Genomic DNA, 27,942 nt, shown 5'->3' with positions numbered 1-27,942 from the left:
TTCTTATAATCTACTACAATTTGTCAAGGGTCAATTCGTGAACACCTGGACAAGTATTTATTTATTTTTTTGACAGCCCAAATACTCCTAATGAAGCACTTAGCAGCAAGCACAGCAGGGAAGCCAGTGAACACAGTGAAGCATCTGGTGAGTTGCAGCATACACTTATCAAAGTGTGACCGCATCATGCACTCTTGTGTTTGCCTAAGCCATGGTGTATTATTGCTGAACAAAATGTGTCCTTTTTTTTTTTTTCATGAACACACAGTCAAGCGACCAAAGCGAGATGACACCTCCTGATGCCAGCTAGGGATACTAATTGTTAATATGCTGTCCCAAGTCAGCAGCCTAGTGCTGCATCATTCAGGCTCACTAAGTATGAAGATATCATCTGTAATGCTGTGAAGCAGGTATGCATGTTGCAGACTGTAAGTTTATGGTTGTTCATTTGCATCATCTCTTGACGTAGCATGATCTCATTGTGCAAGCCGTTTTCACTTAATGACAGTGAGAGTGTGAACATCATCTCGTTTTTGTGCCTCCAGTTTCACGTGCAGTATTCAAGCTTTATAGCACACACATTTACATTTCCTTCTGTTTTGCGATTAACGCGGCCAAAACATACAGATCTCATGGACTGCATCTGTGCCTGTAATCTGGAAGTGTGCATGCCCAGATGTGGAATAAAGTGGGCGTATTGTCTTATATCCCTGTCACACGGCCGACTCGGAACTACCTTGAACTTCCTTGGTCTAAAGGAGCGCAAGGGAGTCTCAGGGAGTTTCGCCTTAAAGGAGTTGTCCCCGTGTCACACGGCTTGCAGCGAGCTTCTCAGAGCAGCCAACAGGGGGCCATTAGGCGCTGTTTATTTTGCACAAAGATATAAAAAATAATGTCCAAAACAAACTGAAATATTTTTTATACTACTATTTTCCTCGCAAAATGCAATTAGCTTTAGTCATATCAATATAAAAGAACACACATTTGCTGAAAACAACGACCATGCTCTAAACATAGCCATTTTTTCCGCTCTGCTGGACACCATGCGCGGCGTTGTGCAATACGTGGTGCAGTCGCGACAATTAAACGCAACTAACCGAGGTAGAATACAATTTTATGCAATAAAACTAATATATTTAGGAGTAAAAATTACATTATTGAAGAAATATGTTATTTAATGACTCGGAAGCAAAGCACATTGGAAACGAGAGTACTCCCTTCGCCCATCAATGGAGATCGTCGATCTCCTTTGCTTCAAAACTCCATTTAACTTCCTTCCATAATGGACTGCCGTGTGACACGGCACGTATCTCCCTCGAGGTAATGGCTACCTTGGTTGAAGGGAGTTGAAAGGAGTTCAGCCGTGTCCGTGTGACAGAGGTATTACTCCAGAAGATGGCAAACATCACTGCCATTGGGTTGGATTTCATTCATTGCGTATGAGTGCTTTCATTGCCTTTAAATTAAGCACAGCCAGCTGTTCTAGCTTTTGAATGCCCCAATATAAATTTCAACTATTTACAGCACAATTTTTGTATTTCTCACTTTTTTACTACAGTTATTGATTAGCGGCAAATGCAGTTTCAGCTAAGACAACAAAACAGAAAAGACTAGCGAATTGTTGTCATGCAGGCTGCAAATTTTGCCCATGGAGCTCCGAGCAGTTGGTGCAGACTGAAGTGAACACTTCCAGAATACAGACCCTGGAACAGTCTCAGCGTAATTCTAACTGGAAACGATGTCTTTTGCTCTCTGTTTTGCACTGTAAATTTCTTTTATTTGCACTTAAGAAAGTAAAAAAAGTTGTTTTAAAACAAATTGTCTGCCTTTCTGCGGGTGCCTTTTAGAAACTGAAGGGCATTTTGTTAGCTTAAGTGCAGGAGCTTTCACTGAGTGTCTCACTTATCTAGTGTCATCCTCGCCCTGCCTTAGCTTTGCAAACATCTGACCAAGCATGCGGTTGCAGAGAGCTGCGTATGGGTTCATCTGGACCAGTTGATTCTTGGCAAACTGGCTTCCCAGTTTAGCGGCCTCCTTGAAGTCTGCTTCAGCCTCTCGGTCTTGTCCCTTGAGCCGATAGATGAGTCCTCGTTGGCAAAATGCTTGCGAAGCTGCATGCTTGCTACTGTGTCCAAGATTGATGGCATTGTTCAGATCCTCCAATGCTCCTGCAGATAGGCACGTGTGAGCCAAAAAAGTGATGAAGACTCTGAGGAAGTAATTTCATGCCATTAAACGTTAGCTCTGGATCCATGTTAGTGCTGTCTTTTTAATTTGATAAAGGTATCTTATCTGTCAGCAAGGCTTGCCAAAGCTGATGGTTTAACTGAATCTCCTGTTATACCAGACAGCACATTGACACATTGCATAAGATTTTTGTGACATGACTACTGCTAAAATCTGTAATGTCATATTAAAAATATTTAAAACAGTTGCTTCCAAAGGCCATATGGCCTAGGCATAATGTCAACCTTTGCATTGATCGTGCCCCAGGAAGATGCTTTGAGCCAGTATAATGCCACAATTATTTTCGATTTATTCTTGTCTAGTGTTGTCTGCCCTTGGCCACTTCTTAGTCACTTTCGCTCTTAGCTTCTCTTCAGCCACGGTGAAGGCTGGGGAAAACGGAAACAGTGGAAACAGAGCACAGTCGTTGAATCTCACCAGAACAGAAAATTTCATGCTGCAGTGATGGTAGGTATGGCTAACATATCTTACGCTCAACTTGGCCCTTCATGCGTAGTGCCTGTGCCCGATTGTTGTAGCCTGAAGCCCTGTTCGGTGCCAGCCGAATCACCTCGCTGAAGATATCAATGGCACGGTCAACGTCTCCTTTCTCTGCTGCCTGCACACCTTCAACTTCCAGCGTCTTCACATCGTTCGCTGTTCCATCATCTGAAATATATCATTGGGTAGTTCTAAATCAGTACACTATAAAAAGAGAGATAGAGGCTTGATTCTGCTTTATTTGTAGGAGCATGCGAATAATCAAAATGTTTTGTCGTGACGCTGGGGCTACGTCGACCCGGCCTTCACTTGGTAGCGTGCAGAGACTCGGGTTGAAGAAGGACTGAATCTTCGAAGTTGGTAAAATATGTACAAGCAGGTTTACTGGCACTTTGAGAAAACGTATTTACAAGAATATTTACATGAAAAAGAAGGGTACATCAGCAAAATGACAAGCGTTAAGAGTTCATAGCGAGAAGCGACTGGATGAGCCGTTTACCCAGGGCCCAGAGCGACATTTCGTGCTCTGCAGCGTCCTTAAAACCCCCCTATGTCCAGCCCCTCTCTGAAGATGTTGACCAACCAAATCCAGGGCACGCCCCTCAGGTATCGGCATCCAATCGAACACATCACTGCACTGATGGTCTGAAGCACTGACTGGTCCGGCATTCATTCGTTGGGCGTGATCACTTGTTGGCGGGAAAAGCTTGGGAACGGCGAGGAGAGGAGGTACATTTCTATTCTTCAGCAAAGAAACCACAGGCTGGTTCTGACAAGGGGTTTTACTTCTCAGAAACCCGAGTGCACGTGGCGCCGCATAGGGCTCCCAACATTGTCCCTTTTCGACAATTGCAAATCTTTCCTGCATTCCCGGGAAATCACTTAATGGCCGTATGAGTCATGCTCCTTTCTTGTCCTGCACATCAGCGGACATGTCACTCTGTCGTCTCCTTTGGATAGGAGGCATTCATCACTGGAGGATAGCACTTCTCAACTGGAAGGGTGAACAAAAGAAAGAAAGCACTTCCTGCTATTTCCCGCAGGGGGACGTTTCTTTGTGTTTTTCCAGACGTTCTCTTGACAGGGTCAGTTTGGCATTTGCAGGTTGTCCACAAAGCAAAACAGGCTTACAAAACAGGATTCCTGGAAACAGGCTCACTTAGAGCCATTGGACCATCACCACATATTCACAAAACTTATCCATGCCCACAGGCGAACAATAGAGCGCGCAAATGCGGATGCTTGGTCGTAACAGCCTCCTCCCCCGCCAGAAGAGACTCGGAGGGCAGCAGTCCCAGCTGCTGCATGAAGAGACGACTTAATGGCCTGCACGTGAACGCTTGAAGCTCGCTGTTGCTTGTCGCGTTGTCTTGATTGTTGTAGGCCAAATTGCTCGAGCTGTCTGCAACTCAACCACATGTCGAAGCAAGCACTCGGCTCTCGTCTGAAGAGACCAGGTTAAAAGAAAACTGCCATTGTTGTTCGAGAAAAGCCCACTCTCAAGACGTTCAGGACCCACGTATTCCTAGAAAACCAAACGTGCTGCTTTACATAGCCACACATATACAAGCGCACGAAAAAAAAAAAAAACCTGATTATCAATTTGGATACATGGTGAGGAACATCTCGGACCGCTTAGAAAGAGCGGCTAAGCGCGTCCGCATTCCCATTTAACTTCCCCTTTTTGTATCTTATTTCAAAATTGTACTGCTGTAAAATCAAGCTCCACCTGAGAAGGCGACTGTTCTTCGATGTCGCAGTTTGCAGCCAAGCCAGGGGACAATGGTCCGTCTCTACGGTGAATTTGGCCCCTCCAAGATAGCACTGCAATTTTTGAATGGCCCATACAATGCAAGCGCATTCTTTCTCTGACGCGCAATAAGCCCTCTCTCTAGAACTCAGTTTTCTGCTCAGGTAGAGCACGGGGTGCTCATTACCGTCGTCATCTCTCTGGCAGAGAACAGCACCTAACCCTCGATCACTGGCATCACACTGGACCGTGAATTCTCGGTCATAGTATGGAGCTCGCAATACCGGACGGCTAATCAGCACAGCCTTCAGGTTTACGAAGGAGGCTTCCTTTTGTTCGTCCCAGACTACATTTGTCGGTTCTGTCTTGCGGAGAGCGTCGGTCAGAGGGCTGGCCAAAGCTGAATAGTTAGGGATGTAGTGATTGTAGTATCCAGTCAGACCTAGGAATGCTCGAATTTCCGTCTTCGTGCTCGGCCGCGGGTAGTCTGCTACCGCAGAAATCTTAATCTCGCTGGGTTTCCTGAAACCTTGACCTACATTGTGACCCAAGTAGTCCACGGTCGCCCTTGCCAGGCAACATTTCTCGGCCTTTACGGTTAGTCCAGCTTGACGCAAAAGGCTCAGTACAGCTCTTAGATGTACCATATGGTCCGCCCATGAGTCGGAAAAAACCGCAATGTCATCTAAATAAGGCACTGCGAATGTTTCACACCCCTTTAAAACCCTATCCATGAGTCGGGAAAAACAAAATGGAGCATTTTTGAGCCCGAAACTCATCATTGTTGGCTGGTAGCTGCCCGTCGGAGTGACGAAAGCCGCGTATCTGCTGGCGCGTTCAGTGAGCGGTGCTTGCCAGTATCCTCGAGTAAGGTCCAGCGTAGTCACATATGCCGCTCTACTGACCTGTTCTACTCTCTCCTCAATATTCGGAATAGGATACACTTGATCCCTGGTGAGAGAATTTAGCTTTCGGTAGTCTACCACAGGCCTAGGGTCTTTACCTGGAGCTTCTACTAAGATCATAGGCGAAGCATAATCGCTTTCCGAGGGTTTTATTACTCCCAATTCCAGCATGCGAGTTACTTCCCTATCCAGAATTTCTCTTTGCCTTGGAGAAAATCGGTAGCACCTTGATCGCACTGGCACGTCTGAAGTCAGCTCAATATCGTGCTCAGTCAAATCAGTTCTGCCTGGCCTGTCCACGAAGCAGGCCTCAAACTCTGTTATTATCTCGCCCAGATCGGACAGCTGGGATTTCTTTAGTTCTCCTCTCTGCTCTGTCTTTCTGAGAAGCTCCTGAGCGTTGCTTCCCTTTCCGCTGAGGCAAATCAAGTTATCCCCCATCTCCTCGGAAAGGTTTAACGTTAGATTTACCATGGTTTGCTCCATAGCTAAGTCCTCTCGGGTTCCACTTAAAAGTCTCGTTAGATTACTAGACGCTGGCGGCAAGAGGTTACTCCCAAGGACGTCCTCATTCCGTGTCTCATCAAGCTCACTTTCAAGTTGACTTATTTGAGATGCCTTGCTCTCAAAGTTTTCTGACCCACTGTCTTCCGCATCGACCACTGTTTTAGCTGTCGTTTCCTCCACGGTGGATTTTTCTGGAATTAGCAGTGTAGCTAGTTCTCGCGCCTTTGAACGTGTTAAGGCTGGCACAACTCTGTCTCCGAAAAGGATGCCCCTCTTTCGCAGCAGCATGTCCGATTTGTTGGAGAACAAATACGGATAGCACTTAGGAAGCTTTCCTGAAACGGCAGCCTCGGTTGTTAATTCGCCGAAAGGGCCCTCGATGACCACGTTCGCGATCGGCAAGCACACACTCTGTTCCTCAACTACCTGTCGGATCCATGCACACTGTCCTGTATAGTCGGAAGGCGATACATACGCCGGATGGACAACATCCATCGTTGCGGCCGAATCGCGCAGTACCTTGCAAGGCTTCCCGTTGACTACTAGGTCATGCAGGTAGGGTTCTAAAAGCTGCATATTTTCATCGCAGTCACTGACATACGAGAAAGCAATCTTTTCTTTCCGGCAGTTGACGGCAATGTGACCCTGCTCATTACACCTAAAGCATGTGAGCGGCTTCCTAGCCTCAAGCTTATTCTTTGTGTTCTGCACGTTGGTCACTTCCCCACTTTTCTCACTGCCGTCCTTTCTAGGGCGTTTGCCTAAAGAAGCCTTCCTTTCTTCGTTTGCAAATCTAGCAAAGTGCCTTTTCTGACGGTTTTTCACACTGAACTTGGGATTGCGGGGCCTATCCACTGCTGGGTTGCTGAATTGTCGGCGCGAAGCATACTCCTCAATAAGTTCGGCAGCTTCAGTTGCCGACTTAATTTCGCCTCGGTCCTGTAACCAATTTCTTTCTTTTTCTGGGAGGCAGTTATAAAACTGCTCCAAAAGAATTCGCTCGACTACAGCGTCCCTATCACTGTAGGAATCTGTGCTCTTTAGCCACTCGCCCAAATTTACTCTTAAATTGTACAGGAATTCAGGGTAACTCTCGTCTCTGGACTTAGTAGCGTTCCGAAAACGTTGTCTGAACGCCTCGGCGCTAAGCCTATACTTTCTCAGAAGGCAAGCTTTGACCTTCTCGTAGTTGTCCGCGTCCTCCTTGCTTAGCCGCGCGACAACCTCCGCTGCCTCGCAGGGCAGAACCGTCAATAATCTCTGAGACCACGTGTCTCGCTGGAAGGACAGTTTTTCGCAAGTTCGCTCAAAGTTAGCCAGATACAGACCGATATCCCCTGATATCACATATGGCTGCATGTACTTTGACATCTTGAAATCTGCCTCCTTGTTGAGACGAGGTACCGCTAGCTGGGGACAATCGCCCGACCTCTTGCTCAACTCTAGTTCTAATTTCCGGAGCTCAATTTCTAGCTCCAGCTTTTTTGCTTCTCTTTCAATTTCACGCTCTTTCTGCTGTCTGAGCTGTTCCTTTTTTTGACCGATCAGGTTCCATGCTTCACTGAGCTCCTCATCATCGGTTCCCAGATCAGTGATTGCCTTTATAATCAAGGGTTTTCGTGCCAAACCACTTGTATCAATTCCCAATTCCTCACACAATAGCAACAGGTCCGGTTTCTGCAGCTTTTGTAGGTCCATGATCGCTCCGAGTGTCGGCTACTTCCAAAACAACTGTGCAAACTACCAAACCTAAAGGCGTTTCAACACTTTTTACCAGTTCTAAAATCTAACCCTGTTCTAGAACCTGGTCCACATCAGAAGAAAAGCCAAGCACTCACCCACACATGCGATCGATGTTCCGAGCTGCTCTCTTGTTGGCCGATTGTTGCTCCTGCTTGTTGCTTGAGATACCACGTCAGATCACCAGATGTTGTGGCTTGCAGATTCTGATCCACCTCCAATCACCAGATGTTGTAGCTTGTAGATCCAGATCCCACCTCCAGTCATCAGATGTTGTGGCTTGTAGATTCAGATCCCAACGCTGGTCACCAGTTGTTGTGACCCCACCGCTGCCACCAGTTGTCGTGACGCTGGGGCTACGTCGACCCGGCCTTCACTTGGTAGCGTGCAGAGACTCGGGTTGAAGAAGGACTGAATCTTCGAAGTTGGTAAAATATGTACAAGCAGGTTTACTGGCACTTTGAGAAAACGTATTTACAAGAATATTTACATGAAAAAGAAGGGTACATCAGCAAAATGACAAGCGTTAAGAGTTCATAGCGAGAAGCGACTGGATGAGCCGTTTACCCAGGGCCCAGAGCGACATTTCGTGCTCTGCAGCGTCCTTAAAACCCCCCTATGTCCAGCCCCTCTCTGAAGATGTTGACCAACCAAATCCAGGGCACGCCCCTCAGGTATCGGCATCCAATCGAACACATCACTGCACTGATGGTCTGAAGCACTGACTGGTCCGGCATTCATTCGTTGGGCGTGATCACTTGTTGGCGGGAAAAGCTTGGGAACGGCGAGGAGAGGAGGTACATTTCTATTCTTCAGCAAAGAAACCACAGGCTGGTTCTGACAAGGGGTTTTACTTCTCAGAAACCCGAGTGCACGTGGCGCCGCATAGGGCTCCCAACATTGTCCCTTTTCGACAATTGCAAATCTTTCCTGCATTCCCGGGAAATCACTTAATGGCCGTATGAGTCATGCTCCTTTCTTGTCCTGCACATCAGCGGACATGTCACTCTGTCGTCTCCTTTGGATAGGAGGCATTCATCACTGGAGGATAGCACTTCTCAACTGGAAGGGTGAACAAAAGAAAGAAAGCACTTCCTGCTATTTCCCGCAGGGGGACGTTTCTTTGTGTTTTTCCAGACGTTCTCTTGACAGGGTCAGTTTGGCATTTGCAGGTTGTCCACAAAGCAAAACAGGCTTACAAAACAGGATTCCTGGAAACAGGCTCACTTAGAGCCATTGGACCATCACCACATATTCACAAAACTTATCCATGCCCACAGGCGAACAATAGAGCGCGCAAATGCGGATGCTTGGTCGTAACAGTTTAAAGCAAATGAGTGTGTTTGATAGACGACTTCATATTGACTCCATAAATTGATATTTGTTACAAATTTTACCGCAGAGTTTTGAGTGTGGGATAAAACAATATGAAAGCACCTTCTTCAGCCCCACCGCATCGGTCAGTGGTTAGGGCTTTTGACTGGCTGATTCCGAGAACGCAGATTTGTTCCCAGTCACGGTGGCCGTGTTTCAGTGGAGAAACGCAGTTATGCACATGCACTATGAGATGATGTGGGCGAAATGTTGCGGAGCCCTCCACTGCAATGTGCCTCATAGCTGAAGTCGTTTTTTGACATTAACGCCTGTTAAAATGTTTTAGTGTTAATGTTTAATTAATGTATATATACAACCCAAGCCATAACAACAAAAAAGATGCTTGGAAGCTCTGCCTCTCACGAATGCCATAATCACATGTAGCAGTGGGAGATTCAGCAGTCTCTCATTTACATTTCATGCTACTAATATTAGTACTGACACCAGCTGGCATACTATCGCACCAACCTCTACCACTTGTAATCACACCTCTATTTTCATTCCATTCCTCGTATTCACTAATAAAGGGTGTTGCAATGCTTTATGGTGACCATAAAATGTTTTTGTCTAAGCAGCTCGCTAATTCATGCTGAAATTTGGCACACAGAAAGCATTCAGCCATTTACCACTTTCAGTACCAGTTTGGTTGATGGACTTGTCTGATTCGATCTGAATTCATTTGAAATTCGCGTCGGCTGCAGCATCGCCGACCCCAAAAGTGCTGCTTTTGTGCTGGTGATATTGGTGGCGCCATCTGGTGAGTATCCGCGGAACGTGTCGGAGAGCAGGTGAGTTGAGCGCACGGTGGAAGGTTGAGCATCTCATTTGAACATATGTTCTTGACTGCTTTAACAATAACGAACGCAGAAAACTTCGTTAATCGACCTTCGGTGCATTTAGCGAAAACAGTGTTTTCTGCACTCATATGAGACACTCTCTCTGCCACGTTCGGCGGATATTCACCCGATGGCACCACTAGTGTCTACGCGAAAGCGGCTTTTGTGTTGGCGGTGCTGTAATAGTAGGTCGTGGCTGTAGCCGACGCGGATTCCGAATTTCGATTGAATCAGGCAAGCATATCATCCAAACTGGTATTGAAAGCGGCAGACGATTGAATGCTATCTGTTGTGTGCATATATAAAACCCCGCTTATTGCAGTGTACATTATAACATCTGACACGTGCATACCAGCTAGCGTGAAGACTATCTGAAAACCCCTGTCGCTAGACAAAAAAAAAAAAAAAAAAGTTAGCCGCAGACGGAGACACTGAATACAGGTGACAAAATGACTGCGCATCAGCTCTCCCTAGACATGCACCCGCAGCGGGATGTAGTACGGTTGACAATTCAACTCCTGATCGGTAGCTTGCGCGAGTTGCGATTAATAATGCTATGCTATTGTCATTCATCCTAATGGAGTTGACCGACTTGAACCTCCTCTCAAGTAGCATGCCCTGTCAGGTCCAAGTAGATTCTTCACGAGAATCGGTAGACGTTGTTGGCTGCAGGGAGGTCTTTGAGGGGCAAAAAGTGGATTTTTCTTGAGTTGTACCTCAGGCGAATTTAGACACGACCATTCTAGCACCCATGCTGGTTTTGGAGCCCACAATTATTGTTGCCCAGAAACCGTCGCCTCAGGGAGGGTTGCGGCAAGATAACGCCAAGAAAACGCCTTAACGGGTGCTGTGTGTTTTAGCATAAAAGCTTGGCCGCATAGTTTCGGTTTCTGGGATGCACCCCAAGCCCTGACGGCGGCTGTCGGCACGTGCATTAGCTAGCTGGTCGTCGTACCGCAGCTGCGCGCCGCTTTCGGCCACTGATATCAACAGCGATGAAGCATATGTACCCGCCACTTCATATCGATGTCAACAGGAAGATTCCAAATGTCATGCATGCTAAGCTCCCACAGATTATCCCTATACACGGGGAATATAACCCTGTGTGCCATAACTAAGACAAACGAATTGCAACAAGTTCGCAAGTTTCCACCTTACTGAATATCACATTTATCAGGTGTCTTAAAGGGATGGGGAAAAAAAAAACAAGATCCGAAAAGAAGATGCAAGACGACCTAGCTGATCACCTGGGCCTATAAGGGTCGCCCCCGCATGGAGGCCGGGTTCAGCCGCCGAAGAGCATTTCTCTGTGTGTGTGTGTGTGTGTGTGTGTGTGTGTGTGTGTGTGTGTGTGTGTGTGTGTGTGTGTGTGTGTGTGTGTGTGTGTGTGTGTGTGTGTGTGTGTGTGTGTGTGTGTGTGTGTGTGTGTGTGTGTGTGTGTGTGTGTGTGTGTGTGTGTGTGTGTGTGTGTGTGTGTGTGTGTGTGTGTGTGTGTGTGTGTGTGTGTGTGTGTGTGTGTGTGTGTGTGTGTGTGTGTGTGTGTGTGTGTGTGTGTGTGTGTGTGTGTGTGTGTGTGTGTGTGTGTGTGTGCGTGCGTGCGTGCGTGCGCGCGCGCGCGCGCGCGCGCGCGCGTGCCTGTCGCGGGCTTTACAGGCACCTCCAATTGTTCATTCTATCCTTGGCTGAGACTGTGGGAGAGAACAATTTATATGCGGCCGACTAAGCACAAGAACATATAAATACTTGTCTGCATATATACGCGTCTGTGTGTGTGTGTGTGTGTGTGTGTGTGTGTGTGTGTGTGTGTGTGTGTGTGTGTGTGTGTGTGTGTGTGTGTGTGTGTGTGTGTGTGTGTGTGTGTGTGTGTGTGTGTGTGTGTGTGTGTGTGTGTGTGTGTGTGTGTGTGTGTGTGTGTGTGTGTGTGTGTGTGTGTGTGTGTGTGTGTGTGTGTGTGTGTGTGTGTGCGCGTGCGTGCCTGTCGCGGGCTTTACAGGCACGAGTTTCGCTACTGGAGTGAAGAGCGCTAGCGTCGGTCTAGGGGAGCAAGTGGGATCATGTGACTTGCTGCTCCTGCTGCTGAAGCAGGCGCTTGACTGAATTTGTGTGTTTTAAATGCTGAAAGTGGCGTTTTTTTCTCTGGTTTTTTTTTTTTTTTTTTTGTGTGTGTTAGCGAGTGAAAGTATTGCATTTTTATCTTGTATCGTCCGTTGATGCCCTTGGCTGTCCTGTACGCGTACCGCAATTGGTGACGTACAAGACGGAACTATAGCCACCATAATGGAACCTACCGCAGGCTGCCATTTTTATCAGAAAAATGAGATTGCTTAGCCAAGCTGCCACTGAGAAACGAAATGGGTGGTCATTCTCTGCGTTGTATGCAGTAAGCATTTTAACGAGCAAGATTGGCATTAAACAATTCGTTGATAAGCGGTGAAGTACCGGGGTGCCCGGTTGCGCTAATGAAGACTAACGGAGAGTCGGAGGCTGATTGCCGGCAGTATAAAAAAATATGCTGCCTTCTTGGTCGACCAGCACCTTATCGGAGCAAGGAAGGTTCGTCGAAACGGGGATGTCTCAGATTTCTCCCCAATTAAGTTGTTTATTCCCAACAACGAAAGTTTCACTGAAACGAATTAAGTGCTTTCGCTGCCACGCGCAGCATTATGCATGACAAGTCTGCAGTACTGAATCAGTAATTTAAAATTAGCGAGAAAGAAAATTATGCTGATATATGAGGGTCAACAAGCTACTGTGCGATGGGAAAACAAACATCAGCGCATATCCCGAGTGGCAGTGATCGCACTCATCGCGCAAGATATCGCAGCATGGAACACGTTTCTGCGCAACTGCCTTAAAAGATTCATCCGCGTCGTCCTTGCAATTTGGCTACTACGTTCGATGGAACAGCCGAACGGCGCTGCTTCGGCCAGCACCATTTGAAGCGCCCCGCGCCTGTCAGCACCGGACAGCTCCGATCTCGCTGAGAAACCTTCATAACAAATGTGGTTGGATGCCGCAGTAAAATCTGCGGGTGAACGCTCCGGCAACTAGCTGGCTCGGTGAAATGCTTTTAATTGGTAAACAGAGGGCCCTAATACCTCAAATTAAGTTTTAAACAGGCCAAGACCGAAGTGTGTATCAAATATCAACGTGCAACTAAACTGCCAACGAAACGCGGCAGCAATTCAGCTAACGCTGCCCCATCGTATTTCCTGCCTTTTTTTATGCGAGAGCATTTGAGGGCTCATTGCGAGACATCGCAGTGCGGAATCGATACACGGAAATGAGAGCGCAAGAACGACAGGAGGAACGAAGGCAAAAATCATAAATCATAAAATCATAGATTTACTCTATCTTTAGCGAGAGCAAGGGCGCGCTTCGGAGAACCGAAGAACAACGAAAAAATTCTAAATGGATGGAAGAAGACTCGCGGGCCTCCAGCGTGTGTGGGCGTGAAGGAAAAGGGAGAATCAAAGAGAAGTTGGAAGGTACTGTCCTTCCAACTGAGGATCCTGCCGGCCGAGGTGGTAGCTAAAAATTTGGGATGCGTGTCTGCGCACACCATGTTTTGTGTGGCGCTCACTTAGTATATATTTTTGTTTCAGCTACAAGCACACTGTTTTTAGTTATATAAGCAACGTCATTTGCCTGTTTATCCTTTCCTGACTTTTTTTTTTTTTACATTGAATAGGTGTGCGAGTTTATATTCGAGACCATATTTCTTTATATTCATGTTGAAAATATCATTATTCTCACACATCTATTTACTTGAAAATTATACTTAATACCCTATTCACCAAGTGAAGCGTGACTATCCTCGAGCGCATAGCTTGCGCTTCGCATGACTAATTCGCTTTTCCTGTGCTCCACCTCCTTGCAACACTGTAAGCAAGCCCTTCCTCTCGTCTCCTTACAATGCGCGCCTCTCGATACTTATGATAAAGAGCAATTATCAGCGTCACTGGCAAGACCTTTCATTACCCCCATAACTCGACACATTTTGGTTGGTGTGGTGTTCTGTCCCTTTAAGGAGTCCTAAGTGACCCCATCGTTTTCCATTTCCTAATAGAATACATACAGCTCCCTGTGCAGTAAAACAAAAAAAAAAAGAAAGAAAAAAAAAACGAAAATCCTTCTATACTTCGTCTCACAAGATGTCTGCAGCACTGCGATAGGTAGTGGCTCCACGGTCCAGGATCATGCTCACTACAATAGGCACCCTAGGCAACTGTGCTCCTACGCGCCTCTCGTCCCACAGTAGGAGCACAATTCTCTATTATAGGGCGCAGGGGCGAGAGTTACTTAGGAGCACAATTGCAAGGGCTCCTCTGCCTTTTGCAGTGCTGCTTATATATTCCTGTGGCGGCGGCGTTGTTCTCGAAAGAACCCACTTATTCGGTTCTTGGTGTAAAAAGGGCACCCCACTGAAGGTGTAATACATGCGCCCATTCCACGAAGTTACCAAGGCGGATAAGGCGGCTGTTCTACCACAAATACACCGGCATGTGGGCGTCGGACAGTTAGTGTCGCTCCTGTAAGAGGGTTGTAAATATTCTTTCTGGCCAACAGCATTCCTTTTTGCCGCGGAACTGGACCATGGTGGCAGTCCAAATTTCATAGCTGCGTCGGTCACGTATAGTTTCGAGGAGGGCACTAACTGCTGTATACGAGTAAATCACACATTTTTTTAGTTTTGCAGCGCCTGATAAAATACAGTAATGCAATCTGTGCTGACACCGTTATATTAAGAATTTTTAATGCAGTAGCGTATTTAACAGTTACATTTTCATTTCTCTTTGTCCGCAAATTTTTTTCTGCGGCGCCCTCCACACGAAGAGAAAACCAGTTTACATCAAGGACTGCGTGCATAGTGGTGTGCACCGCAATGAGAATGAGAGGAAACCTTGGAAGTTCCTGGACAGAAGACTGCCGATCGACTACTGCTCTTTCCCCACTACCCATAACCCCTATTTTCCCCAATAAAGTTTATCAATCAATCAATCAATCCAAGAACACTATAAGCTCTAAATAATGCTATTAGTGATCTATCAGGTGCATGATAGTGGCTTATGGTTCGGTTTGTAGGGTTTAACGTCCCAAAGCGACTCAGGCTATGAGAGACGTCACAGTGGAAGACTCCGAAAACTTCGACCACCTGGGGTTTTCGGCATCGCACAGCGTTTCGCCTCCATCGAAACGCAGTCGCCGGCTGTCGGGATCGAACCGTAGTGCTCCGGCGTAGCAGTCGGGCATCGTAACCACTGCACCACCACGGCAGTGTTGATAGCGGCTTATGGCGTAATGATGTATCTCAAGCTACAATTGTTCGCATCCCGTGAACCGTTGGTGTAAACAGGTTGTTTCGCATTTAGACACCAAATGGCCTTGAAGTGGTGCTTCACGTCGTCGCCGTGTTCTCTACGTTGAAGAACCCTGAGTGGTATAAATTTCCGCAGCCCTTCCCTATATATATATATATATATATATATATATATGTATATATATATATATATATATATATATATATATACGGCACGCTAAACCCATAAACCAAATAAGCGGCGGAAGTTTCTTTTTTTTTTACATTAATTAATACGGTAATTAAGGCACGCCGAGTTAGTGCCTTGCAAAACAAAACACGTAACGTTATTTGCACTTTCACATTTCCTTCAGCTGGTGTCCTGTCTTCAGTAAAATACGAGAGGAAACATAATTGATTGGGGCGCGCAGTCGAAATTTATTAAATAGATTGAAAGCTTTTATAGTCCACACAAAACTGTCCATAATACGAATCGCCCATATTTATTTGCTCTCAGGGCCGAATAATTTTATAGATGCAAGTAAAATAATCAAGCACAACATGAACAGAATTATTACAACAGAGTTATAAATTGTTAATAGCGTCCTTTTGCATATAGCTTCGCACGACTGTGTGTTTTCCCGCCCCAATTGGCATGTGCACGTTCGTGGGTATATTACTCCGCTGAACAGTATAAAAACCATCGGTTTTGTTATATTTGACTTATAACAAACAAGTTAGAAGCATCGGCCCAGCATATAGATTTGACAAGCTTATTGTTATAGTTGACCCAAAATATATGCCTGTTATATACATGTAACTCTCAACCCATATCAGTTTGGCTATCTTGGAAGTATTTTGGAAGGGTGGAAAACAGCGCAAAGAAACATGGACGGCCAGGCTTTTAAAGTATGCACCAATTAGCCCAGCAACAAACATTATTGCGTTTTAATATCTTGGAAGGTTGTTCTTGCACAATACTCTATAGGGTATGTATGGAAGCCGTAGAAGCCGACTGGCAGCTCATCCGGTGCAAAAAAATTTGTAATGGTTAGTCGCTCCGCAAGTAGGCCCTCGTGCATGGCGATGTGCACCGTGAAAGATCCCATATATCAAGCTACGCATATTTTTTTTTCTGCCGTCGGGAAATGCTTCAATAAATTAGCAGTATGAGAGATTTTACGCGCCGGCGAAACGCACATGCATGAATGCTACATGTTTGTGCATCTGCACGCGTTTCTGTTTTTCCCGCGCGTGCACAAGTCTCGTTATACACAACGTAAGGTTCACTTCGTCGCAATTAAGTTTAAAAAACATCTCGAGAGCATGAAGTCGTGACGCATTTCTGGTTTCGACAGAGCTGTTCTTCGCACCAAGTATTTTTTTCAAGGTAGTGAAAGTCGATGTGTGTTGCGATCTCTGCGTCGCCGACTGACCTTGAGCGATGCTTTCGGTCTGGGCAGCCTGGTCGTCTTCGGCGTCAGTCGAAAATCCATACTCTGAGAACAGCGGGTTGAAGACAGCTTCTAAGACAGCCCTGTCGTTTTCAGTCGCCATGGTGGTGCCTGTTATCACCAGTGTCGGAATGAAACGGGGAAAGAAGCGGCGCTGTTTTGCCGCTTGCCTGGAACGAGCCCTCTGGGCGTTCGACGCAACAGACTCGTCTGACCGCTGCTGTCTCGTTCTCCGCAGTCAGCCGGGTGGTTGCTGTGCCCGCGGGGCGCATTTTTGTTTGCTCCCCTCCTTCCAGTCGGCGGTCCTTATCGAGGCTGAGTAATACGAGCGTCGGCGCTCGCTGTCTCTATCGGTCTAGGATGGAGCCAGCTCGCCGTGGGCTTGCGCCCGAGATCATCCCTAAGATGCACGAAGACAGCCGGGGACGCCTATCACACTTCCAATAAGGCCATATTGCACACATCAGTGTCTCGATGTTCAGTGATGATAGCAGGAGATAAAGACTGCTCAAAGATAGGGAAAGCAGTTGAACTGCAGGCTGCGTCGAAGAATTACTTTTCCGTGGTTCCGTGGTTAAAAAGTGAAAGTGGAGTTTTCTTACATATGTCATAACAAAGTTTACCTTTATTGATTTAACGAAATGTGTTATGGGACTCAAATCACTTGTGTATTTAGTTCTCGGGCCCGATGGACAAGTATACGTTAGATGCCTTGTTGTAACTTGAGATGTGGCTTAAAGTATGGGGGTATATATATATATGCTCTTTAACTCCCGTTATTTACTTTGAATAATCCAGCAAAAATCTCGGTCTATTGAGATACTCTAGAAATGGTCACTCAGAAAGCTGGAGAAATTCGAAGGAAATTGCGCGCATCAGTGGCGTACATGCCATTGCGCTATAACTTTATTGCGATGTTTATTGCTCTTTGAGTCAATCCCGTGAAACATGAATTGAGGGAGAATAAACGCGTGTCTAAAACTTCCCTCGCCTCCTTTTAAAGTGTAAGCTATAGTACCCAAAGCGCAAAAAAAATAAATGAACTGGTTCACAGGAAAGGAAAGGCGCAGTATCTAGCTGTCACACTTTCTCCGTGGACACTCGAGCCGCGCCGGAATTGGGAAGGGAGGAGGGTGGGAAGGAAAGTGGACAGGAAGAAAGCCGAGCCGTGGTAGAAGGCTACGGAGTAATTTCGACCGCCTGGGGATCTTTCACGCGCACTAATATCGCACTCTTACTCTGGGAATAACGCTCCCAAGAGGGGCTAGACGCGGAAGTCGGCGTCTATGGCCACAGCGTACCAGCCCTAACAGTCAAAGCTATGACCCCCAACTCGCGGTGCAAGAAGTCGCCACTTGCGGCGGGTTCGAACCAGAGGGAACAAACACTAGTTGCACGGAACAACCGCCGTAGCAAGCGAACGTCCCGATCGAGTACGAAGGTGAGGTAAAACACCAAAGTGGGGTGAGCGCACGCGGAAAGAGGAGAGGAACGTTCTGCTCACCTAGCATGGATTCGCGCTCACGACCCGCAGCGGTAAGTGCGTGCGATGACTGAGCGATTCAGTGGACGGCGGTCTCCTTGGCAAAAAGTCCGAACAGCACACGCGCGGTCACCCGCCGAAAGACCGGAGGAAGTTGCGGGAGGCGCGCTGCTCCCAGGACTATGGAGAGGTGTGCCCTCTTTTCACCATATCCTTCGTAACAGCGCACGCGTAACCCTACGTGCGGCCGTTGCAATGGACAAGGGATTCACGTGTATTCCCCTCCCCCCTCTCTTAAAATCGCCATGGGCTAAGTAGCCGGAGCCCCGCCGCGAGCAAATTACTCCGTAGCCCTCCCTCTCTCTCTTAAAATCGTATAGGCGAAGTAGCCGGAGCCCGGGGTGATGCAGTGGTAAGACGTCCGACTACTGTGCCGGAGTACCCGGGTTCGAACCCGACCTCGGTGGCTGCGTTTCGATGGAGGCGAAACGAAGAGGCGTCCGTGTGCTGTGCGATGTCAGCGCACGTTAAAGATCCCCAGGTGGTTGAAATCACTCCGTAGCCCTCCACTACGGCTCCTCTTTCTCTCTTTCCACTTTCACTCCCATCTTCCTCCCTTCCCTTACGGCGCGGTTGCGGTGTCCACAGAAAACAAGTGAGACAGTTACCGCGCCTTTCCCTTCCTATAAATAAATTAGTTTATAAATAAATCAGCCGGAGCCCCACCGCGAGCAAATTATTCCGCAGCCTTCCACTACGGCTCCTCTTTCTTTCCACTTTCACTTCCACCTTTCTCCCTTCCCTTACGGCGTGGTTGAGGTGTCCATAGAACACAAGTGAGACAGTTACCGCGTCTTTCCCTTCCTGTAAATCAATCAGCCCCGCCGCGATGGTGCAGGGATGGGGCTAGGGCAGGTAGGTCACAGCCGCTTGCTGCGAGGGCTGGCCGACCACCGAATTTTTATCTCTTGTAGACCGTCGTTGCACCCGCCACCGCTTCGGTGGTGGACGACGGCTGTTGTTGCGGCGCGCGTCTTTCTCTCCTTCTTCCTTTTCTTTCTTTATTTTCTCTTCTGTCTGCACGAGGCAGCGGAGGTGGCTCAGCTAGAGAGCCAGCAGCAGGCCCGTGCATTTTCTTTTCCTTCTTCCTACAGCCACAACAACAACAACGCGATGGTGCAGTGGTAAGACGCCCGACTACTGTGCTGGAGTACCCGGGGTCGATCCCGACCGCGGCGGCTGCGTTTCAGTGGAGGCAAAACGAAGAGGCGTCCGTGTGCTGCGCGATGTCAGCGCACATTAAAAATCCCCAGGTGGTCAAAATTACTCCGCAGCCCTCCACTCTCTTTCCATTTTTCACTCCCACCTTCCTCCCTTCCTTACGGCGTGGTTCACGTGTCCACAGAAACAGGTGTGACAGATACTGCGCCTTTCCCTTCCTGTGAACCAATTATTAAGTAGCCGCGTTCACCGAGGGATATACCGACTGGGGCCAGCTAAACGTTTAGCTGTTAAAGCCATTTAGAAAAGTGCAATATATAAAAGTTGCGGACAGCTCACAGGGCCGGCACCGCTGCAGAAGGCCAAGGGTGCATGTCCGATGAGCGCAGCAACCGCAGGTCCCGCTCCTTTACCGTCAGTCGGCCAGGACAAAGTCTCGCTGGGGGCGGCGAGCAGGCCAAAGGCAATTTTGCACTCAGTCGTCCCGTTGTGTAGCTTACGGCAGGCCTCACTTGGTGGAACAGCGCACATCTTCGCCTGCCTCTTTTCCCACTCTGCCCCGCCGGGGTGGCGCAGTGGTTACGGCGCTCGACTACTGTTCCCAATGGCGCGGGATCGAATCCCGGCCTCGTCGGCCGCTTTTCGCTGGTGCCCGTGTGCTGTGCGATGTCAGTGCACGTTAAGGAACCCCAGGTGGTCGAAATTTCCGGAGTCCTCCACTATGGCGTCTCTCATAGCCTGAGTCGCTTTGGGACGTTAAACCCCACAAACCAACCAAATCAACTATCTTTCCCCACTAGGTTGTCGACGCAGCCGAGGATGTGTGCAGCGGGGTATCCGACTGTCCTCGCTGGATACAGCTGGTAAAGGCGCGGTCTCGAGTGGCGCGAAGGAGGCCTTTTGGCTGCAGCTTGCCAGTCGGAAAACTATACAGACCATTTTCTGTTGTTACGAGAGAATTTCTGTGCAGTTTTTGACGAGAAACCTGTTGTGACAACAGAATGTTCTGTAGGAATTTCTGTAGTACAACAGAAAAGTGCTACAGAACTGCAGACAACAGAAACATACTAGAGAAAATCTACAGAACTAAAGAAAATTACTACAGAAATACGGAACATCTGTCGTTTACGACAGTACAAAATATTTTATCGTATTTTTGACACGGTTCTGTAAATTTTTTTTTCGGCTGGGTTTCGTTGTGGTAAACGCAGGCGCCCGCTGCACGAACTCCAGCAGCTTGCTCACTTCGTGGTCGACCGGAAACCATTTTTCTTGATGGCCTGCTTGAAGGTGACAGCAGGTTCTGGATCTAGGAATGCGGCCACTCCTCTGACGGCTTGGCTCTCGATGCCGTAACGGTCGTCGTGGCGTCCGCCGGCTACCCTCCCGGCTGGCTGAAAGGCTGCATGGCGGTCCCCCCTCCCTCCCTGGCTGCAAGACTTTTTGCCAATTTTTATACATACCCCAACTCGGTATTTCCCAAAGAGATGGATGGATGGATGGATGGATGGATGGATGGATGGATGGATGGATGGATGGATGGATGGATGGATGGATGGATGGATGGATGGATGGATGGATGGATGGATGGATGGATGGATGGATGGATGGATGGATGGATGGATGGATGGATGGATGGATGGATGGATGGATGGATGGATGGATGGATGGATGGATGGATGGATGGATGGATGGATGGATGGATGGATGGATGGATGGATGGATGGATGGATGGATGGATGGATGGATGGATGGATGGATGGATGGATGGATGGATGGATGGATGGATGGATGGATGGATGGATGGATGGATGGATGGATGGATGGATGGATGGATGGATGGATGGATGGATGGATGGATGGATGGATGGATGGATGGATGGATGGATGGATGGATGGATGGATGGATGGATGGATGGATGGATGGATGGATGGATGGATGGATGGATGGATGGATGGATGGATGGATGGATGGATGGATGGATGGATGGATGGATGGATGGATGGATGGATGGATGGATGGATGGATGGATGGATGGATGGATGGATGGATGGATGGATGGATGGATGGATGGATGGATGGATGGATGGATGGATGGATGGATGGATGGATGGATGGATGGATGGATGGATGGATGGATGGATGGATGGATGGATGGATGGATGGATGGATGGATGGATGGATGGATGGATGGATGGATGGATGGATGGATGGATGGATGGATGGATGGATGGATGGATGGATGGATGGATGGATGGATGGATGGATGGATGGATGGATGGATGGATGGATGGATGGATGGATGGATGGATGGATGGATGGATGGATGGATGGATGGATGGATGGATGGATGGATGGATGGATGGATGGATGGATGGATGGATGGATGGATGGATGGATGGATGGATGGATGGATGGATGGATGGATGGATGGATGGATGGATGGATGGATGGATGGATGGATGGATGGATGGATGGATGGATGGATGGATGGATGGATGGATGGATGGATGGATGGATGGATGGATGGATGGATGGATGGATGGATGGATGGATGGATGGATGGATGGATGGATGGATGGATGGATGGATGGATGGATGGATGGATGGATGGATGGATGGATGGATGGATGGATGGATGGATGGATGGATGGATGGATGGATGGATGGATGGATGGATGGATGGATGGATGGATGGATGGATGGATGGATGGATGGATGGATGGATGGATGGATGGATGGATGGATGGATGGATGGATGGATGGATGGATGGATGGATGGATGGATGGATGGATGGATGGATGGATGGATGGATGGATGGATGGATGGATGGATGGATGGATGGATGGATGGATGGATGGATGGATGGATGGATGGATGGATGGATGGATGGATGGATGGATGGATGGATGGATGGATGGATGGATGGATGGATGGATGGATGGATGGATGGATGGATGGATGGATGGATGGATGGATGGATGGATGGATGGATGGATGGATGGATGGATGGATGGATGGATGGATGGATGGATGGATGGATGGATGGATGGATGGATGGATGGATGGATGGATGGATGGATGGATGGATGGATGGATGGATGGATGGATGGATGGATGGATGGATGGATGGATGGATGGATGGATGGATGGATGGATGGATGGATGGATGGATGGATGGATGGATGGATGGATGGATGGATGGATGGATGGATGGATGGATGGATGGATGGATGGATGGATGGATGGATGGATGGATGGATGGATGGATGGATGGATGGATGGATGGATGGATGGATGGATGGATGGGAAAACATTTATTTCATCGGCTTTAAGAGGTTCAGTTTGATTGCTGGCCGCGCCAGATGGTCGCCAGTTGCGTCCTGTCGGCCCACTCAGTGACCCGAGCCTGGATGGCCGGGTCGCGTATTGACAAACCATATCCCGTAGGAGCACTCGAGCAGACGACGCTCTGACGCGCAAGCACGTGACACGACGTCACTTTCTTTAAGTTTCTTTTTTGGCTTGTTTCTATTTTTTTTTTTTACGCCAAAGAAAGATGGCCAGATGGCGGCGCACACGCGCGCGCCGTTAAACTGGTTAAACGCTTCGCCGACGCGGGCGTTGGTTAGCCAGCCAAGCGCGTACCCAAGCCGTGTCATTTGGATGCTGGATATACTGTGATGCTTGCAGTTCGAAACAAGTGTTGGCCGTCATGTTTGACTCTGACAGCAAGCGATTTTGTGAAGCCACAACTGCTGCTCTTTTGCTGCCTAAGCATGCTGGATGCCGACTGTGCTAGTGCTGGATGTGCAAGTGCGTCGATTCCAAGAAAGCTGCCCAGCGCCGTTGGATGCTCGCCTTGGAGCCACTAGTCGCTGAAAGTGCCGCCTTGGTTAGTAGCACTGCAATGTTTGGATAAGCACCGCTGGAATAGGGGTTAAGGGGGGGGGGGGGGAAGAGAAAAAAACGTGGTTACGTGGTGTATTTGTGAAACATTTGTTGTGATGCTGCATCGCTGCTCGAGGGGGTCTTCGCTAGGGATGCTAAAGCTACTGGCCTACCCAAGTACGTATGTAGACTACTACCGATGCTAAATTACATCTCAAAGGCCGTCTCTCATTTTATGCTACCTTGTGAGCAGCTGTCTGCACTCAGGATTTTTTTATTTTTTTTTTCAGTTTCCGGCATTTAAATACGGAAATGTTTCTATATGGCAGCATGCTGGGACAGCGGAGCCAGTTTTTTGAAATTAGCGGTAATAATCCTTGAAATGAAAACATGTTCTCGTTTTGTGAGCGCACGCATGATTACGGCGTCTTGTTCATAGCGGCAACCGCCCTTTTCTGAAGCCCATAATCTGGCGACGTCAAACTATTCATTCTGAAAGTAGTGGGATATTAGGTGAATTCGATAACCAAGTACTCACGCTTCTGTGGCTAAAAACAGCGCTGACAAGAGACGAAGCAGAGGGGACACGATGCTGTTTCGTCTGCTTCGTCTCGTGTTAGCGCTGTTTTTAGCCACAGATCATGCACCAACCAGCCAGAATTTCCACCCTCTTAAAGTACTCACGCTTGTTTGAGAGCACTGCGTTGAATAGGCATTTGTTTAGCGCAGTAGCTAACTTAACTGCACCTGTTAAGCAGAGGCAGTGGCATAGCATGCTGCGTAATTTGTTTTTTGTAACTCTTTATGTATGTGATCGGTATTCTGCTCAATTGTCATGGCAAGAAACAAGAGTGTTTATTTTTGCAGTCGTGGGCACCTCATAACATGCTTACGCAGGATGGTGCAGCTCAATATTGAGTCAAATAAATAAGTGCTGGCTTTCACAACAACTGTTTATTCCTTGTATACATCTCAAAGTGACCTTGGCTAACTTGAATTCCAAACTATCTTACAACCGCTTCAAAAGCTTCTGAATTAGGTGACATATTGTACTTGCACCATTATGCCTACCAATTTTTTTGAAGAAGGAAGCATTGCTACAAAATTAAAGGATTAAGCTCACAAATTATATCAACACATGAAGAGGGGAGAACTAGAGTATTTTGACATCACTCCCTTATGGTTTGCACACTGGTCAGCTAGCAATCCAACTTTTCAAGAAATGCTGGTTAATGTCATCATCATGTGTCACAAGTGTGTTTATAGAAAATTAGGTACTACAAGGCTACCCCGATGAAAGTCGTCTAGGAAATAGTATGAAACAACCAGATTTAGGCATTTAAATTTGAGGAACCCGAGTTCGATCCAAGCCATAGCGACCATGTTTTGATAGAGGAAAATGTAAGGCACCCATTTACTGTGTGATGTCAGTGCATGTTAAAAAAAAAAAATCATTGGTCAGAAATGAGCTGGAGACCTACACTACAGAATCCTGCAGAGCCTAAGTCAAATTAGGACACTATACTAAACAAAACTGAAATGCACTGCTTCTAAATTGAGGTGAAACAATGCCTTTGCTGTTTAGTAAATGCACGGCAAGCAATACATTGTAAACCATTTATGCAGAAGCAGTTTGTTTTACTGGCAAATGCCTTCAACATTTGGCAGGAAAAAGTGGCAGATGTGACTTCAGTTCTACAAATGACACTGGGCAGCCATGAAGCCATCAAAGAAACTACTTTGAATTGCAAATAGCCACATTTGTGTTTGTAAGGAGGCCCAAAGCACAGTGAATAAGCAAGATAGCGATGAAAATAATTCAGTGAAAAGAAAGGTGGAGAGTTCGGCCAGCAGCAATATGACCCTAGCGTGCTGCTCAACACTAGATAAGGGAGAAAAGGGAAATAAAAGGAGAATGATGATACAAATGGTTGATGACAATGTTGTAGTGCAGTGAATTGGTTTGAGTTACAGAGGAGACCACGCACACAGTGGATTGCACTCGTCTCGCATCATGAAGTGCATGTTCTCCACATGGACCAGTTGTCATTGCACACATACCCCGCGCAGCTACACACTTTCACTCTCATATTCTGGTCCAAATGCATACACAGGCTCGCCACGCACTGATTCTGAAAAAGCTCAAACTAGACAGAAACACGATGGATTGCACTGTAAGCAGCTGTATAGACATGCGAAGCACAGCACTAACAATTTGTGGTGTGTCACATATGGAATGGTTTGACTGTTAAAGTAGTGTGGTGTTGCTAGCATGGTTTTCTGAAAAAATCTTTCTGTGCAGCTAACTTCATTGCAACATCTGATCGAAGCTGGAACACCTGCAGCAGTACCAGACAGCAAGACAAAAGTGTCCATGCAGATTGCAGAACTTTTGTAGACATGGAAAATAATAAAGTATGATTCATACTTATGAAACCTTTGCCCTTGTCTTCTTTTTGATAGTGCGGCCCTAGGCAGCTGCTGCACCAATATTTTCATAGGTCAACAGGCCCACCAGAACCAATGCACCCAACCGACCTTCTGCAGGGAGACCCAGCCACTACAGATTCCAGTGGCTATGAGGAATGTGTTAATAAACCAGTACTACTGGAACTAGTAGGATCCTAGCAAGAAACCAGTAGGAAATTTTTACCTTGGATAAACAATTATGTTCTTTGGCATTTTTCAGCAATTGCTCTGATTGCTCTTATAAAGTGCTGTACTCTTACTACACAGCTCACAACCCCTAAAAAGATGTTGGCTACATATCTACAGAATATCATTTAATATCTCATCAAGAGATGTGTGGGCATATGTGGGTATTCGGTACATGTCCACTTTCTACTCTTTTCAACGTGGACATTATAATGTATACTATAATGATATATTATTAACATTTGCGGCAGATATTCACTGGATGTTCACTGAGTATAAGTTCTTTGGCTAAGATTTTTTTTTTTTTTTTTTTGTAAACTGATTTTACGAACGTTTACAAGGGAAAGTTTTCAGATTTATGGCATGTGACTAGCACTTTGTGTCATCATTTCTACAATTAGTCATTTAGCTTCGAGGTGATGACTTCCTTCAAAAGTCTCTTCTCTTGAGCTTGCCAGCTAACTGCATAGGTCTGCATGGAAACTATCGCCTAATATATTGCGTTCGTGTACTTTCGACTCCAGTATAAGCGAGAAGCGTAGCTCCGCTTTTTATTAAACTGACTAAAATCCAACCCACATATAGCACTAGCCGAGTATAAATTATTTGACAATGATTGAAATATACTGCTAAGAGCAATACGGGCTGATCGGCAATGTACGTACCTTTCTCCATCCTTTTGAACCTTTTCCACGTTCCAAGACTTGTTGGTTTCAACGCTGTAGGCTTCCAGCCATTCGTTGACGGCTGCCTCGTTTGCCAGGTTCGCGCGATACACCGATTCGTGCCCTTTTGACGCGAGCTCATCTTTTGCGAGCTCGAGCGGCTCTGGGAGCTCTTCCATCATCTCTAGTTATCCGCAATTGACACACAAGTTCGCCAAGCACAAAATCACCCGGCTAGCGCAGCAGCCATGTGCACGGGCGTACAACGGTACAACCCGGAAGCACCGGACGAACTGCGCAGAGCTATGCGCATGGGGAGAAGCGCAAACTTCGTGGTGTAGCCGAGCCGAGCGACGATTCCAGAACCTACCAGAACAAGAACAGCCTCGCAAGTGACCACTGGACTGAAATTTACGTGACACGTGACCGGTAACCGACCGACGTTTACAGAACACCAGAGGAAAATGCCCGCACAGTGGTCACTGGACCGAAATTAACGTGATCGCGTGACCGAACTTTTAGCCGACGGCAATTTGCGTGACTTTTACGTGAACTTCAGCTGACAGCCGTGCGGAAATACGAGCCCTGCGCGAAAACGAGACCGAAACATGCGTACCTTTGACAAACACCAGTGGGGAAAAAACGTAAATGCGAGCCCTGCACGAAACGAAACTGAAACCATGAGGAGTCTCATCACAAGGCGCTAGGGGGAAACAACGTCGCTGCTACTCACGGAAGTGACGTTGTGTCACGTGCTTGCGCGTCAGAGCGTCGTCTGCTCGAGTGCTCCTACGGGATATGGTTTGTCAATACGCCGGCCGGGTCCGAGCAGCGCAGCACGGCCTCCCACTCCTCCAGAGATGGAGCTGGCAGCAAATCGGCGGGTGGCGGACAGGCCGCGCACCCCCATGTAATGTGGTCTAGTAGCGTCGACGCCACACTCTTTGCATTCAGGGTCAACCTGCTCTTTGAATATATATGAATAAACTTTGGGGCAGGGGAAGGAGCGGGTTTGTAGCTGGCGCCAGAGTATCTCCTGGGCCTTGCTTAATGAATTGTGTGGTGGAGGGAAGATGCGCCTTGCGGAAGATGCGGTATCCCCCACCCGGCTTAAATTTAGAAGGTAGAGCTGGTATCAGCGTTCGTGTCTGCAGGCGACTCCAGATTGACTGTTCTCTGGTACTGAGGGATGGGTGTAGCGGATAGATGAGGCGCTCAGCGCGGGAGTTTGCAGTAACTCAGCAAACGAGTGCATACACTCCTTCGAGAAATCCCCCACGAGGTCCGCCTGTGCCCGGTTTCTAGACCCTCGAGCTATAAGGAGTCGGCGGCCTCGTTGCCGGAATTTCCCGAGTGCGCAGGCACCCAGATGAGCTCAACCCGTCGGGGGAGGTGGGGGGGTGGGCATGTGCAGCAGGCGGTGCGCCGGAGGG

At 47.6% G+C, this 27,942-nt stretch overlaps 1 protein-coding gene across 2 annotated transcripts; it reads right to left on the bottom strand.

Moving 5' to 3' along the window:
- Positions 1–38: 38 nt before the first annotated feature.
- Positions 39–26,801, bottom strand: LOC146197436 (tetratricopeptide repeat protein 36). 2 transcript variants are annotated; one of them, XM_084599256.1, is made up of 3 exons: positions 26,510–26,801; positions 2,719–2,895; positions 39–2,168 (listed from the first exon to the last, which is right to left on the bottom strand). In XM_084599256.1, the coding sequence occupies exons 1-3, from the start codon at positions 26,649–26,651 to the stop codon at positions 1,903–1,905; spliced, it is 585 nt and encodes a 194-aa protein (XP_084455382.1). In that variant the 5' UTR covers positions 26,652–26,801; the 3' UTR covers positions 39–1,902. The 2 variants fall into 2 exon arrangements, with proteins under 2 accessions (XP_084455382.1, XP_084455383.1); XM_084599257.1 differs by lacking the exon at positions 26,510–26,801 and adding an exon at positions 16,575–16,861.
- Between the last annotated feature and the right edge of the window lie 1,141 nt (positions 26,802–27,942).

Source organism: Amblyomma maculatum, chromosome 3 (assembly GCF_055883805.1).
Source record: "Amblyomma maculatum isolate TAMU_Amacu chromosome 3, ASM5588380v1, whole genome shotgun sequence".
In the NCBI taxonomy this organism is placed as follows: Eukaryota; Metazoa; Arthropoda; class Arachnida; order Ixodida; family Ixodidae; genus Amblyomma; species Amblyomma maculatum.
This window is presented reverse-complemented; position numbering and strand designations above follow the sequence as displayed.